Source organism: Misgurnus anguillicaudatus, chromosome 12 (genome assembly GCF_027580225.2).
Source record: "Misgurnus anguillicaudatus chromosome 12, ASM2758022v2, whole genome shotgun sequence".
Lineage (NCBI taxonomy): Eukaryota > Metazoa > Chordata > Actinopteri > Cypriniformes > Cobitidae > Misgurnus > Misgurnus anguillicaudatus.
Genome location: NC_073348.2, coordinates 38136292 through 38152890, shown reverse-complemented (window position 1 = coordinate 38152890; position 16599 = coordinate 38136292). Strand labels below are relative to the sequence as shown.

At 36.0% G+C, this 16599-nt stretch overlaps 3 protein-coding genes across 6 annotated transcripts; 1 reads left to right on the top strand and 2 right to left on the bottom strand.

The window, feature by feature from the left end:
- Positions 1–602: 602 nt before the first annotated feature.
- LOC129446499 (hydroxycarboxylic acid receptor 1-like) lies at positions 603–2771 on the bottom strand. Its single transcript, XM_055207621.2, has one exon. It carries the CDS (start codon positions 2403–2405, stop codon positions 1266–1268), a length of 1140 nt encoding a protein of 379 aa, XP_055063596.2. The 5' UTR covers positions 2406–2771; the 3' UTR covers positions 603–1265.
- Positions 2772–2905: 134 nt separating this feature from the next.
- On the bottom strand, positions 2906–6807 carry denr (density-regulated protein). Of its 2 annotated transcripts, none has more exons than XM_055207623.2 (8): positions 6687–6807; positions 5780–5890; positions 4742–4761; positions 4539–4623; positions 4213–4320; positions 3788–3904; positions 3564–3703; positions 2906–3195 (listed from the first exon to the last, which is right to left on the bottom strand). In XM_055207623.2, the coding sequence occupies exons 2-8, from the start codon at positions 5877–5879 to the stop codon at positions 3151–3153; spliced, it is 615 nt and encodes a 204-aa protein (XP_055063598.1). In that variant the 5' UTR covers positions 5880–5890; positions 6687–6807; the 3' UTR covers positions 2906–3150. The 2 variants fall into 2 exon arrangements, with proteins under 2 accessions (XP_055063598.1, XP_055063597.1); XM_055207622.2 differs by having other exon boundaries at positions 6572–6735.
- Positions 6808–6920: 113 nt separating this feature from the next.
- On the top strand, positions 6921–16477 carry ccdc62 (coiled-coil domain containing 62). Of its 3 annotated transcripts, none has more exons than XM_073874548.1 (14): positions 6921–7371; positions 7455–7495; positions 7776–7913; positions 8416–8608; positions 8839–9005; positions 9083–9184; positions 9304–9479; positions 9605–9717; positions 11714–11802; positions 13120–13241; positions 13394–13909; positions 15384–15492; positions 15636–15857; positions 15950–16097. In XM_073874548.1, the coding sequence occupies exons 1-14, from the start codon at positions 7311–7313 to the stop codon at positions 15995–15997; spliced, it is 2097 nt and encodes a 698-aa protein (XP_073730649.1). In that variant the 5' UTR covers positions 6921–7310; the 3' UTR covers positions 15998–16097. The 3 variants fall into 3 exon arrangements, with proteins under 3 accessions (XP_073730649.1, XP_073730650.1, XP_073730651.1); XM_073874549.1 differs by having other exon boundaries at positions 6923–7371; positions 13733–13909; XM_073874550.1 differs by lacking the exon at positions 13394–13909 and having other exon boundaries at positions 6924–7371; positions 15950–16477.
- Positions 16478–16599: the final 122 nt, after the last annotated feature.

Here is a 16599-nt window from a genome sequence, read left to right as displayed (position 1 = left end):
AAAATCAAACCTTTGGGTTGTAATTTAACCTATGCAGGTTTGTTTCAACACAAAATGTGGGGCAAGAGGCAAATTTGTCCATTGTGAGAAAAGAAATTTGTGTATGGAATTAAAAATGTCAATACTTTGAAACAAAACCAGTATATTTTTAATAACTTTGCAAATGTTTGTCAGGTCCACTACTACTAATAAGATGATGATGATTAATTTATACCAAATGCACTTTGGCATGTAGTAAGTTATTCAGAAATATATATAATAGCATAAATGCATTGCTCTGTGGTACTTTTATTTTAATTTTCTAATTGGAGTTTGTTGTAATATTTAATTGTTGTTTATTATAAGTGGAGCGTTTTTGTTAAAATAGCATTTATACTTGGAAAAACTTATGTGACAAGAAAATCCTAAAAGAAATCCTGGAGTCCCTCATGACTGTGGCTCAATGTTGGTTTTTCTCAAAAAGACAAAAAAATTGTGAAATGCAAAGATTGCATTTTAAAGAAAAAATATATTTTTTACCATCTTGGACATTCCCAGTCATTAATCCTAAATTTAAAAATGTATATGAAATTACAAATATAAAAAAATAAAACATGGTACGACACATTTACCTTCAGTCTTTTATTTACTCATACACATACATGTAAAGCGAAGGCAGTGTACTTTTTTTCCGCAGATCAGCTCCAACTGTGCATATTAGAACATGTACCAATATAATAGAAATGAAATAAGTATGAGAATGAAGTTAAATAAATAAGAATAAAATTTAGTGATGGTCTATATGAGATTAATGTATTTACTGCATTGCAAAGTCAACACAATACACTGACAGTATTTATACAGTAGAGCATTAAATAGCAGTAATATGAAATGGACAAAAAACATGGAATTAATGATTAAAATCACTTTAAATAAAAACCTTGCTATATACAGAAAATGATGCTTTATTTTCAGAATTCTGTTGCTGTTATTTAACTTTTTTTTACTACACTGTAAAAATACTTTGCTGCCTTACATTTTTTTGTTAAATCAACTCAGATTTACAAGTTATGTCAACAGAGATGAGTTGTCACAACTTATAAAATATAGTTGAGAAATGTCAACTTAAACTCACCTGTACTTATAACAACTCATCTCTAGTCAAGATAAATAATAGTAAGTTGAAATGACTAGTCAATCCAAGTCGATTCAACAAATACTTTTAAGGCAGCAAAGTATTCTTTACCATGTAAGGTGGTGTTCACAAATAAGGTGGTGTTCACTGGTTAAGTTTTCAAAGAGGCAGTAGATGATATTGTAAGAGGACTATTATTGTTCATCTCATCCTCGTCGTCTTCTGTCGTCTTTCCTTGAAGTTTCAAATATAATTTCTTGAAAGTTTCACTGTGTGCAGGGCTGGAAAAGTAGTAAACTATGGGATTGAGAACGCTGTTGAAGTACGTGAAGCAGACAGAGGTTTTAAAAGCCTCGTTCACTTCACGGAAATCTTGGCATTCGCTATACCAGAGCTTCAGGATGAACATGGCAATACGTGCAATGTTGCTGGGAAAGAAACATATGATGAAAACCAAAGCCACTGCTAAAATAAACTGGACGGCCCTCTTGATTTTACCCCGTCTGTCCAATGTCTTATTCTTCAACTGCCACGTAATGCAGGTTGTGCAGTAGGAAACGATGCACGTTGGCACAAAGAATTGAATAACGTAAAATGCATTGTGCCAGTTGAATCGTACATTATTCCCAAAGCAGACATTGAAACTTTCACACTGGGTGCTGTTGCCCTGAAAATAAAAATGTGGGTCCATTAACAGGTAGACGCTCATGGCTATGATAAGACCCCACAGGGCAATAGAGACCCACGAGGCGTAACGCAGACCCATTCGATTGATGCTGTTGAGAGGGTGGACGATCTTCAGATAACGGTCCACGGCGACAGCAGTAAGGAAGAATATGCCAGCAGCCCTGTTGGCGGCCAAGAGAAACAGCAAAATACGACAGAAAGCGTCTCCGTACACCCAGTCCTTGCCTCTGCGGTAGTAGTCAGCCCTAAAAGGAAGGCAAAAAAGGACGAGCGCGTCCGCCAAAGCCAGGTGGGCTAGATAAATAGAATTGGGTTTCCAGGTGTCCCTGTTGCAGAAGAACATCATGAGGGCGAGAAAGTTCCCAACAAGGCCCAAAATGAACTCCGTAAACATAATCGGAGGTAAAACTTGATCCAACGTGGGTGTATCGTAAGTGCAGCACATTGAGGAATTGTTCATGGTTGTGATGGCGCCGTACAACCAGACAAGACTAAGATCTTTTCTCCATTTCACATTGGTGCGGTATATTACAACGATTCCCCCGAGGCTGCTTCCTAAAGATGTTTGTTCACATGCAAATAGTGGAGTTGTTAGCATGCACATCGATAATAAAACCCAGGTGTGGTGGTGAGTAAAGGGTCTCAGGAGGAATTTGGGCCTTCTATGTATTTAATAATCTCATCTCTCGCTATCTTGGGACACCCAAAAACACCATTAAAACTAGTACAGGCCAGAAGATACACTTTTACACTTGGGAATATATGCGAACAATGGAAAAGCCAACAATATAATTAATACAACTTTGTTTTTTGTCAAGCATGAGTTTGCAAGTTTTGTTTCAATTCCCCTCTCAAAAAAAAACTACAGTATGAAGAGGTTTTGGTATCATTCTTATTTTTTTGCATTATTATCCACAATGCTCATTATTTCAATGTGAAAAAAATCTGATTTTTACAAGAAAACATATTGATTTTGTCACTTTTTATTTATGCTAATTTTATGCGAGTAGCCAACATGTGCATATACTTGCATTATCCTTCTGTACTAAGCTAAGTCACAATGTTACATTGAAAGTGGCAATAAAAGAAACAATACACAAAAAAGCGAGTGAGACTGAAATTTATTAATCTATTGTTTGCATGTGTGAAATGTTTTAAGTCACATCATCTTAGACCTTTGGCAACCAAAAGACAAAGCGGCTATCTAGAACTGAAATACCCCAATGAAGTCCACGGAAATTCTATACAGTAAATAAAATAGATATAAAAGGGCTTTATGTCAATGTGTACATTTGGCCGGTTTCGCTGTGTCACGTCGCATCCATTTCAGTAAAAGTGCATATTGGGCTTCACTTTTTGACCTCTCCAAGATCATCAATGCTATCGTCATCCACCTGTGGAGTACGAGAACATTTGTGAATTCACATGGAAATTTCTATTAACTGTTTCTGTATATTTAAGCCAAGTTTCAGCTACTTATTAAATACGGGCCTAGTGTACATTCCCATAAATGCAATCATAAGTTAACGTAAATGTTTTAACATTCACAAATGTTTTGTTTGGTGCACAAATGCCTTCAAAAATCAGTTCTTTCTTTATTCTTTACATCATTTCAGCATTTAAGGCTATATTCATGGCGAAAACTGGTTAATTCATACACAAGTTTTTTTATTTAGACAAGTTAATCCAGACACTGGATGGGGAAGGGACAATTTGGCATCTCCAATTTGCCTAACTTGTATGTTTTTGGAGTTTGGTTTACCTCAGGCCACTTCTCCTGAATGACATCGATGATGTCGTCTGTAAAGTCTCCCTGAATGATGATTTCATCGTCTGCTGTAACTGAGGCACCGCAGGAGAATTTCTGAGCAAAGAACCTCTGAGCCTCTTTAAGCTCGATGTCTAAAAGACCACAAAACCATTAATAAATGCTGAAAATACAAATGTCTTATTGGGACAATCGCATATTTACATTCACAGCCTTACCGAAAGTGGCCAGACCACACACCCTTGTGACGTATTTCTTTTTAGCTCTTGGGATTTTTGCTATCGTGACTTTCTGAGGAACAGTCTTCTTTTTCTGTTTGATTTGACCTCTTCCTCCTGTGACGATTTGAATAATATGACATTTTATTAACTATTTCACAGCCAGACATCCAGATATCAGCACAACAGAAGATATTTTAATCAATGTTGGTAAGCACACAGTTTTTCCTACGATAGAATTCAATGGGTACCATCAACTGTGTGCTTACCATCATTTATTAAAATGAAATCTTTTGTGTTCAACCAATTAAAAAACTGACACAGATTAAGAACAACATGAGGGTGTGTAAATGATGACATCATTTTCATATCGGGTTACAATCTTTTTAAATAAATGAGTCAAGGTTGGATTGTCAAGACGTTACCTCTTTTCTGCTTCTTCTTCTCCTCTTCCTCTCCGACATGAGGCACCTCACTGGCACCACCTCCTACTACTCCTCCTCCTCCTCCTGTTTCTTGCCTGGGTGCTGTACCTATACAACAGCAAAAACAGTGTAGCAAAAACAATGATGCATGTGCATAAAGTTTTCTTTTTGTCTATTATTTCAGATAATAAATATCACAAAGGCGCTCTGCATGTCTTCACGGCATCCATATTAAGAGTTTTAAAGCACATTCATGACTGTACTGTACTGTATAAAAAACTAGCATGTTTCTATTCAAAAAGTGCTTATGGAAGAAATGTACTTACCAAGAGTCAGTTTAGCAAACACTGCGGGAAAGTTTTTCTCAAGCCACTGTTTGCATTTGGCTGGCTCAGGCATGTACTCACAATACTAGCAGAACAATGTAGAAACATTTCATGAATTCAGCAAGTTATCAAAAAGTACAATGAAACTATACCATATAGAAAATGTAATCAAAGCATTTTAATATGAAATGTAATGTACCTACCTCCACTGGCAGGGAGCACACTGAAAAAGAAAATTTGATAGATATTTATGCATTTGGCAAGCACTTTAAACCAAAGTGACTTATGCATGCTAATGAAATGTATACTTTGCATGTGCTGTAATGTTTCTTAAAGGATTAGTCCATTTTCTTTAAAAAAAAATCCAGATAATTTACTCACCACCATGTCATCCAAAATGTTGATGTTTTTCTTTGTTAAGTCGAGAAGAAATTATGTTTTTTGAGGAAAACATTCCAGGATTTTTCTCATTTAATGGACTTTAATGGACTCCAACACGTAACAGTTCTAATGCAGTTTAAAATTGCATCTCTGGTCTTATGTATTAGAAAAAATAAAAAATATGCACTTTTAAACCATAACTTCTCGTCTATCTCCAAACATTTTGCAAATTGTCAGCAAATGTGTGTTTCATATATGTAACACGTGACCTTTCCACGGCATTACGCAATTACGTGAGATAGACGAGAAGTTATGGTTTAAAAGTGCATATTTTTATTTTTATTGTGCATATTTTTGCATATTTTTATTTTTCTTGTCAAAAATGACAATAATTTCGCTAGATAAATGCCTCGTTTGGGATCGTTTAGAGTCCTTTAAAACTGCAATTTTAAACTGCATTAAAACTGTTACGGGTTGGGGTCCATTAAAATGAGAAAAATCCTGCAATGTTTTCCTCAAAAAAAACATAATTACTTCTCGACTGAACAAAGAAAGACATCAACATTTTGGATGACATGGTGGTGAGTAAATAATCTGGATTTTTTGTTTTTAAGAAAATAGACTAATTCTTTAAGACTCAAACCCACAACCTGTGCAACGCTAAATTAATGCATTGGTCCACCAATTAAGCTACAGACACTAAATTATGGATACAACCAAACGTTCAAATAGGCAAACTGCAAAATACAAGGTACTGTTCATAAAAAAGCAAATGGTGCATTCCAAGACATGTCTAACAGTAATTATTTTAATATTTAAGCTATTTGTCAAGCATGAAACAACTCGACAGATTTTCTTACCTCCACAGTAAAGCACCTTCAGTGGATACTTTGCATCTGGGTTGGACCGATCCACTTTAATGTCTGGTGAACCCAATTCTGCATTCTCAGTAGTAGCCATTTTACGTGAATCTATACAAGAACACACATAAGACTTTAGCAAGATTATATGCAATTTTAATTATTAAAAAAAAAACATCCCTATAAATTACATAAACCAGGCTATAGCATTCAAAAACCAAAAGGTATAATAATAAAAAAGGTAAAAAAATAAAAGTGTTCTGACTGAAAAGATCAAATTGGCTCAAGCATCACAATCTGTCAGATTCAGAAAACAATGACCCAGTTCATGACATGACCAAAGCTGTGCAAGGCAAACAAACTGTATGCAGGCCCATGTGACAGCAGAGACCCCTGCCATAGTCAAGTCAACCCTGTCATATTTATCAAATCCTCAAATACATTATACAAGTTGATCACAGTCTCAAATAATGTTATTTTGACTTATAAATTCCATTAAAATGCGTTTCAGTGCATAACACATACAAAATGACTATTCATTGCCAGCAATACACTAGTGGTAGTTTATTCAAACCAGCCAATGGACTAGTCTAAACAACAAATGCAATGAAGATTTCTGTTTCTAATGATTTTCCTAATACATCATCAAATCGGGTTTATTCTAGTTTTGAATGTTTACTGGATTTGAAGCATGCAGCCTCCGCTCAATAATCATCCATCCACACCATTCATTAGCCAGCAGTGCTAATCACAGCTCCGTTAAAGCAGTCAGGCGTTTAAACTCATACATACCCCGTCGATAATATCTCACAATAATTTGCCTTTTACTAACAACTTGATCATTATTACATAAACTCGTGAAGATGCTGTTTATTGTTTGAAAGAGTTTCACTGTTGCTCAGCACACCTTCACTGTCTCATTTGGGTCCTGACAACGCCTGACTAGGAGAAGCAATAACGGCTGTTCGGGTTTGTGCCTGTTTATTTACGTTCTTCATAATAAAATATATTTCTTTATATGTGATTAATAATTTCGGTAGGTATAAATGTATTTTTAACCAAATAAAAGTGTTGATTTAAGTTAACGTGTATGTGTGAATTACGTTTTTGACGAATGAATTTAACGCAGGCATTATAGTGGACCGCCCGCTCGGCTCTCAACACAACACGCAGTTTCAAAATTCAGAAAATTATTACTCGCAAAATGTTCACGGAATCTCTGTATTCACATGTTTAATACTGTTTTGTATTTGCACTTACTGCACAAATATTGCGTGAGTTTTATTTTAAGTGCATAAGTTATATGTGTACATTTGCTTTTGTTTATACTTAAATTTATACTTACATTTTAAAACTAAACGAGTGTCATGAGCGTTTCACAACAACAACAAACATCCAGACAGGAGAGATATCATCTACCTCGATGCTGCAGACGCTGTTTTGTTTATATAAAGTAAAACTAGTAATGTGAAGTTTAGCCTAAAAGTGTCAGTCAAGCAGTATTTTTAGATTTTTTCAAGTGTGTTATGTGATGGATGGAGAAAAGGAGAAAATGAATTCAGAAACACGTGGACATCTTTCAATATCAAGAGGTGATGAATCAACCAATAGTTAAAGAGTGTCAGGTTCAAAATATTTATTTACCAATAATTATTTTCATAAATGACTTTTTCAGGTTATTCAGTTGAACCCTGGCACAGTACTCCTGTCAAAAAGGTTGGTTGTTTGTTTTTGAATTGTTTATTTTTATACTAGTTGGATGCTCTTGACAGAACGAATGCTGGCTTCTTGTGATCTGTAAAAGTGTATTACTTTGTGTTTTTGCATATTATATATTACATAACATACCTATACATCATACTCCATATATCGGAGTATATACATACGGAGTATATCTGTCTATATATTTATTGTTCAGTATAACCATTGAGAATCCTGCAGTACACACTTACTGACAATATGAATAATGGGATTTATGATTTTTTTAACCTTCCAGAATCTTTTTGGTACTGAAGAAACCCCAGATGTTTCCCGAGACAAACTCAAAGATGAAAGCAGATCAAGACCTGCAGGTCTTACTTCTACAAACCTCTCCAAACCAATGTCCTTTTACTCATTACCACAAGATTATCAGGTAAGATCCCAAATCTGAATCACTGTTTCACTGTTTTAGTGTAATAAAAAGTAGAATAAGTAAGGAATACGTAATGAGGACGGGCCATTGAATTCTAAGAAAATAATACACACCCAAGGTGGTTAATGCGGGTGTGCATTATTTTCAAATAATTCAAAGGACCGGAGTCAATTATTTCTCTTATACCACGGTTATCACAAACATTGCTCTGGTGCCTATTTTTAAGACATTTAACAGGTTAGGTGTGCGGTTTACTAAAAAATAATCAACACCAATTGGACACTTCTCAGCCAATCACTATAAAGCATTCAACAGACCCGTGGTATAAGGATTAAATATATTGTTTGTTGTTTTCACCTACAAATGGCTCGTATTTAAGAAAAACGTGAATCTAACATGCAAAACATTACACACAACATCGATACTGATGTATAACACCACATCTTGACTTATCTGGTAAATGTCTGACCTGATTATGGACTCATTTTTGGTTTTGTGTTAGACACCAGCTAACGGATTGGAGATCTCCACCATCCAAAAGCAGAGATTCGAGCTGCAATGTCTGATAGCAGAACTGAAGGACCGGGAAACCGAACTCAATGCCATGGCTGCAGCCCATCACAGGCAGCTTTTATCCTGGGAACAGGACCGTCAGAGAGTCCTGATACTGGAGCAGAGATGTGCCAGGCTGGAGGGTAAGAGTAATGTTCCTGTATCTATAACTATGATGATAAAAATGTTTGGTTTAATCGAAGCGATTATGTTCAAAGTCTATGTTATCAGCTAGACAGACATCAACTTTAAAAAAAAATGTATACATTATGTTTATAGATATTATTGAAGTTCCTGTTTCTTCTCTTATCCAGTATTAAACATGATGAATGTGAGACTAATTAGATGTGTTTTATCGCTCGTGCATCCGCAGATGAGCTGCAGAAGCGTAATGATGTGATCAGAGCTCTTAGCAAACGAACAAAGGTGGTGGAGGCGAGAGAAAAAGACATCTATAGAGAACTCAACAGCGCCCAACAGCAGCTACATGAGATGAGCCAGACACAACTGAACACCAGCAGACACCAACAAGACCTGGAGGCAAAATCATCTTTCTACTGAGCGTTTATTTGAAAGCATCAGAGTTTGTTTATTAAACCGCATGCTATTATTTGTAGGAGAAGAACCAGAGTCTGAACTCCACCATCATGATGTTGTCATCACAAGTAGGACAGCTGCAGGTGCGAGAGGAGGAGCTCAGTTCAATGCTCAAGCTGAAGGTAACACAAATATTCACTTCGCTATATAAATGTGGTCATTTGATAAATTTTTGTTGCAATTATAGAAAAGTTAGTTATCTGAGGACATACTTCTTTTGTGTTTATATATATGTTTTTAGGATAAAGATGTGATTGAGGCAACCAATCACATTTTAGAGCTGTCTGGTCGCCTTTGTGAGCTAGAGAAATCCCTGGGGGAATTGCGAATGCGCGAAAGCAAAGCCCTGCGAGAAATCGAGGAGCAAAAACACAGTTTCAGAGAGAGCAGACATGAAAACACACAACTGAAAGCTGAGACAGGATTAGTTCACGATTTCAAGTTTGCTGTAACATAATGAATCAAAGTTTTCTGGGAGTCCTCTTATGTGTCATGTAAAGCTATACTGGTTCATATTAGATGCATTTCTTTTTTACAGCTGAACTTCGGGAGAAGACCTTTGAGAATAACGCACAGAGAGAAGATCTCATCCGAATGAAACAGGAGAATCAGCTGCTAAAAAAAGAGCTCACTGCCGTCGAACTTCAGCTTCTGAGTAAGTCACTTCTGGATGTTTTATGTAGTGTTGATCACATTATCTTATGGGACCCATTTGACTTCATTTATGTCTCAAATGATTAAGAAAAATTTTGTATAAAATGGTGAACATTGCATTAATAGAAAGCAATGCACTCATATATCATATAAATGATGTGATAAGATCTTATAGGATTGCAAAAATCCTGCCATGTTTTTTAGGTGTTTAATCAGTGTGCCTTATTTTGATTGGTTAAACATAATTTTTATTGGTTTGAACCTCAAAACATGTGATGCCCATTCCAGTGGACGCAGGTTCTGAAGGGGTTAATACATTAATTATCAAAAAATCAGCTGCCTCATAATAAATAAGTATTTGTGTTTAATTAAACCCTTTATCATTTATGTAATTAAATGTAATTAAAAACATTAATTTAAAAAAAATGTGATTTAAAATGAGTTGTTCATTTAACTTCTAACGTTAAACATTTCACACAGTTTGAGTGATAGTAATATCAGATGTGTTAAATAATAGTAAAATAAGATGTGTTATTACCCTGCGATCAAATATTTATTGCATTTACATTAATTACTTATTGATGCTTATTTTCCATAATGTTTAGACATTTAATTTGATTGTTTTGTTGATTTAATTATTTCTGTAATGTTTATTGAATGGCACTAATCTATTGAAACATGACAGTTTTGATAATCAGCAGTGATTCCTGCACTGTGTGATATTAGTAAATATAATGGGCTCTATCTTACACCCGGCGCAATGCAGCGCAATGCGCGACGCAAGTGTCTTTCGCTAGTTTCCACCCTAATTTTCACGTTTAGCGCCGCGTTGTTTAAATAGCAAATGCATTTGCGCCCATGGGCGTTTTGGTCTGAAAAACGAGGTGTGTTCAGGCGCATTGTTGGCGCGTTGCTATTTTGAGGCAACTAAAATAGACTACGCCATTGACCAACAAAAACCTAGTCTAAAGTCAATGGCGCAATATGTTTTATGTTATTTAAAGAGCGCATTAGTAATATGCGCCTATAAACGGGAGGACAACGCGGGTTTGCTTATCACAAAGTACATAAATGCGCAGCAGCACAAAAATGCTTTTAAATATGAAAGATTAAAGGATTGAATTTAAGAGATTATTATTGAGTCTCTTGGACATATTTATAAATGAGGACTGATTATGAGACGTTAGAAGGCGCAAAGAGCTGCTTTACCTGCAGCCTGATAAGTAAATAAATGCTTTGCTTTGAACAAATGCGTCTGTTTTTAAATGTTGTTTTTTAATGCTACCTCACGGATTTATTGTATATGATGTACCTGTGGATATGACGAGATGAGAAACATTTGTAAGTAATGCTTAAAAAACTTTTTGCTAAAAAAAACGCTGTCCAAAGTGCTGAAACGTGAGGAGAGCCGTTTGTAAATTCTTTATCTCCTGTTTGTTACAAATAAAGTATTTTCAGAGTACAAACATTTTCTTACATACTTGTAAATTATTTTTTGATGATAGTGGATAGCCATACATTTAAAGCAATTACAAGCCTGCTTTTTACTTCCATGACTAAAAGAAAACGGGTTTTAAAGGTTTTAATAAAAAAATAACAATTTCAATACAAGTGAAAAACAACACAATTATTTAACATTAATCTTAAACTGGGGATCTTCTTCCTCCGCTTAGTTTTTCAGTTTACAAAGTCCGTCATCTAAATAGGGATTAGACATAGCGCCAGCGCAACGTGCTTTTAAAGGGAATGAGAGCTGTGACTCTCATTGGTTTACTGCACGTTACGCCCAAAATACTCCCATTACAATAGGACCTACCCTTTTCGACCATGCGCTCGGCGCAAAAAACATTTTTCCCGTCCTTAAATTAGCAAAAGTGGATTCGGACACGCCCATTTAGACGTTGCGCTGTGCGCTTTAGACAATGCGCTTAGATCGTTAAAATAGGGCCCATTAAGTTTTTTAATTTATGTAAATAATAAAATTTTGTCTTGCACAGATGAGGATAAAAGCTGGAGGGACGAATTACTTGAAATCTCACGATCAAAACAAGCTCGAGCCGAATCGGAGCTGCTCTGTCTGCGGCAGGTATCTGTCCTTTAAATTTCCCTCATTTAAACTGTCCAATGACAGTTGATATTAATTTCTAAGTAAGTCCTTACCGTGTTTCCTTCCTAAGCAGCTGTCTGGTTTTTCAGCATTCCTTATACAGACTTCCTGCATTCTTTTTCTATGACTGTTTTAACTTTTTTTTAAGTAAACAGACTGTAATCTTTTGTTGGCCTCTTGTTGCCTTTAAGTATGAACAATTCTAAGTGTACACTTGTATTATTAAGTGTCTTTGTCAGTTTAGTTCATACTTCTGATTGTTTATTTAAAAAAGTGAAGTCAAATAAACCAGTTGTGTTGGATTAGTCAAGATAAATTTTCAAGGACTACAATAACACCAAACTTAACACGGTGTAACATTTTGAACTTTTCTGTCGTCACTGTAAGCACCATGTATATTAAGAAAATAAATAGTCATAATTTTGTTGATTTCAATTTTATTTAGTTTATGATCACTGTTTACACAACACACAGCAAAATCACGTTGCCCTACAATTGTGCACTACACCAGTGGTTCTCAAACTGGGGTCCTGGGGGCCCCAGTTTTATGACATTTTATAAAATAAATTAATTTATCATGAATTCTGTGAAATTAAACCTAAAAAAATAAGGCAGCACTACTTTGTATAATTTAATGTTTTGTTTGATTAAAATGTGAAGTTTTAGAACTGTTTTTTGTCATAAATTTTCTTTGGGGGCCGCGAAGGAATGCACCATACACAAAGGGGGCCGCACGCTGAAAAAGTTTGAGAACCACTGCACTACACAACTGTTTATTACACATAAAATATGATCTGGTTAGTACGTGATATGTCATTTTGTCATGCAGGTCATTGAAAGTGCTTGAATCTATTTTATGCAAGAAGTTTTCTGGGAAAAATCCATGTTATTCCTTGTGTAGTGTAGGATAATATCATAAAAATTCTAGACTTTTTAAGCACACGTGTGCTAAACTGTTTGCTTTAAATGCTTATATCTTCTGTATGCCAATGTTGATTCATACCAAAATGTTTTTTTGCATAGTTGTGTTTGACACATGAACTCAAAAGGGAACTGTAACAATGTATCTTAAAAGGTAACACGATGTAACCTTGCTCTCACTTGAAATGTGTCCCCACATTAAGTCCTTAAATTTGAGCGTATTGGACCTGGAAAGTCCTTGAAAGGTCCTTGAATTTGAAGGTAACTCAGGTGCGGGAACCCTGTTTAGTTTGGCCAAACAAATGACAATGTGAAACTGAGCCTTCTGGTTATGACATGCTGTTAACTAAAAGCTCTTATTTGTGTTTGTGACAGGTGTGTGAAAACCAGCAGAATGATCTACAGCTGCTCAAGTTGAACTTGGAGAGTGCCAGGGAGACGCTACGACATCATGAGGGTCAAAGGTCACGACATAAAGGTCAAAGATCACCTGAGAGGTAGTGTTTTAAAACACATTCCCTGGTCCATTCCCTCTGTCAATGTGAGATGCACTTAGAGGGTTTTGCATCTAAATGTTTCTGTTACTGCTTTGCTTTATCAGCCCTTAATTTTTTTTTTACCTCAGTTATGGATGTTGTTGTGTTTTTAGGGATGATTCTGGTATAGGAGCCAGTCAGGTGATGATATTCAGTGATCAGCAGGACACAGAAATAGACACAGGGTTGATATCCAGTCTGAGTCACAGCACAGGCAGAAATATTTCTTCAGATTTAACGCAACATCCTCAAGTTGAAGCAGAAACGCAAACTTACGACGAGCGTGAGTTTGACGGCACCACTCAGAGCTTTAAAGACCCAGAGGTCAAAGGACAGTCAGCTGTAGGTGAAGATGACTCGGACAGTGTGCGCACTACTACAGGCGCCATCAGTGACCAACAGTTTCATGACAACCCATCTAAAGAAACTGATGTTCAGTGTTCGCCCCACAGCGCCTCGACAGCTCTGTGCTGTGATAACTCTGCTAACCCACCAGAGAGTCGAACTCATCAGGCTGTTTATTCTGACGCTGGGGCTGGCATGGATTTTATGGCTGTCATTGACTATCATCCAGATATGGGAACTCCTTTGTGTCTTGTTGACATGGATGTCGATCCAAAATTCCCCTGGTATGATATTTTTTAGCTTTGTAAGTTAGTTAGTTAAGATAGTTTAAGTAGACTTGCGTGGATCTGCACAGATTTGGTACACAGAAAGTGAAAATAAATATTTATAGGATATTTATAAAAAAAATTTTTATACTTCTTTTTCTTTTCTGTGTTTTTCATATTTATATGCCCACTTTTCACGTAAGTGAATTTGGAGTGTTCTACATGAGCGGCCGCATGCACAAGTTTGGCAATTGGCATAAAACATGCCCAAACTAGCTCCATATAGACAGTTTCAGCAGTAACAACAAACAAGCGGCTGTCGCGGTCCGCACGTAACTTCCAGTAAACTCCGCTAATAATAAAGTACTTTAAACGTAGTTTATTTATATAACAAGGAAAAAAACAACACATAGATTACCTAGGAAACCAAAACATTTGTTATTTTCGACGAGGAATTTGTTCAAGAGATCAGTTTAGCAACTAGTCAGACCATAAAAAACGAAACCGGAAGTAAAGTTCGGATCAGACGTGTATCATGTGCGTCTGATGAAACCGTCTATAAGGGCTTTTCGCAGCACATCGCTAGTTCACAGAATTTTTTTGAGCAGTTTGTCACCAAGTCAAAAAAAGCTAGAAAAGAAATCCATGATCATATTTATTACCGGTAATATTCTGTTTGCCTTTGCATTTTCGATTTGGGAGGTTTTGCTGTCGCTGGAGGAAGCCATTGCTTTGTGTCCGCTGGAGTAACATTAAAGTATTGGATGCGATAACAAAGACATTTATTAATATGACATTTAATTAATATGATAAAGACGTGCATCTTTATCTAAAATAAAACACACAGGAGATTGAGTGATTGATGTTTAGACTTCTCATTAGATAACGTTACATTAACATTAAAGGTGCAGTGTGTAAATTTTAGCGGCATCTAGTGGTGAAGTTGCAAATTGCAACCAGTGGCTCAGCCCACTGCCCAACCCTTGCTTCTAAAACGCATAAAGAAACTACGATAGCCACCACCGGACAAACATTTCATCGTCGGAGACAACTTAGTAAAAAAGTTTGTCCATTAAGGGCTTCTGTAGAAACATGGTGGCACAAAATAGCGACCTCCATATAAGGGGACCCTCCGTGTATGTAGACAAAAATGTCTCATTGTAAGGTTTATAAAAAGGTCTTTATACACCACTAATATAGTTTTGTATATTATTTTGCATTTCTTTCAAGAGATCCTAAAAATTACACACTGCACCTTTAAGCAGATGCTTTCATATAGATATTAAAAAGTGAAGGAGGATAGTACTTTTTTTTATTTGTGTAGGATAAAAAGTTGGCTATAATAATGTATAATATCCTCTATATAATAATAATAATAATATGACTTTGGACAACAAATGTACCTGCATTTATTTAATCACCCATATACAAAAGCAATGAAATTTATATTGTTTCCTTTATAAATAATCATAACTTTTACTTCACTAACCAGTACGGCAGATCTGAGCTGTCTTCACCTGGATTGTCCCTCACCTGGAAGTGGGCGGAGCTCCGGTCGTTTACACGATTCTGCATTAAGCATTGAGTTCAGCGGCAATGAGGTAGCCCACCATTTCACAGCACATACTTTGCATAAATGTGTTGTTTTTTTTGGTGTGCATTGATTTAGAATGCAGGACTTCTGTAATGTTTTTCTTTGTATCCACCTCTGGCTTTATTGCATGTATATTTTCGTGTCATGCAGGAGGGGTACAACTCATCCACGAGTCGCTTACAGCGTTTGCTGGCTGAGTCTCGGGAAATGGTGGCAACTTTGGAATGCACTTCCGGAAAACCTGCCAGCCCGGCTCAAAGCCCCACAAACAGTGATGCTGTCTGTCAACTCCAAACTAGCAATGGCAACGGCAGTCACCACAACCACTCCCAGTCCTCCACCCATAGTCAAGAAAGCAGCAAAACAAGCAGGGTATGTCCCTTAAAAGAGGTGATGTCACTGATTATGCAAATGATGCTCCAATTTTAACTTGCATTTAAATTATTTTATTTTCATTTCTAAAGAAGAGTGACTTCAAAAACAGTCAAGGAAACAAGGATTTGGAGTTTTGAGAGCCTCAGAGAACTGGAGATTCCTGTGAACGGCCTTCATCTATTACTGCATATAAAATAAAACTTGAAAACCAAATATGAGTTTTGCAAAGCTAACAAAGTATTGTTTTTTACTATTTTAAAGACTTATTGATGAAATTATTATGATGAGCATTCAAAAAGCACTACCTCTCATTGGACAGTATTTATAAACTACGTTCTTCAAGTGTTAAACCTGTCTTACGAGATGGTGAAAAGTTGCTGGTTGTATTTAGTCATTCGAGTTTCACTGTCATCCAACCTGTCTGGTTTGAAAGACAACGAAGCGTGATGTGTCTCTAGATCATTGTCTTACACCTGAAATCTCGTGAGTCTTGTTCTCACAATAAGGACTTTCTTTATTAAACACAAGGAGTCATTAGCCATTTCTAAAGACATTGAAACTCAGCACATTTCCATAATCTCACGACTATTAAAGAACAATAATGGCATTAACCTCTACTTCTAAACGATTATGTAAATCATTTTACAGTCTAATTTTTAATGCTGATTTTTATATTAAAATACAAAAATGAAAACATTTAAACTTGAAATGGATAAAATGTTTTATGTGAGTGTGCACA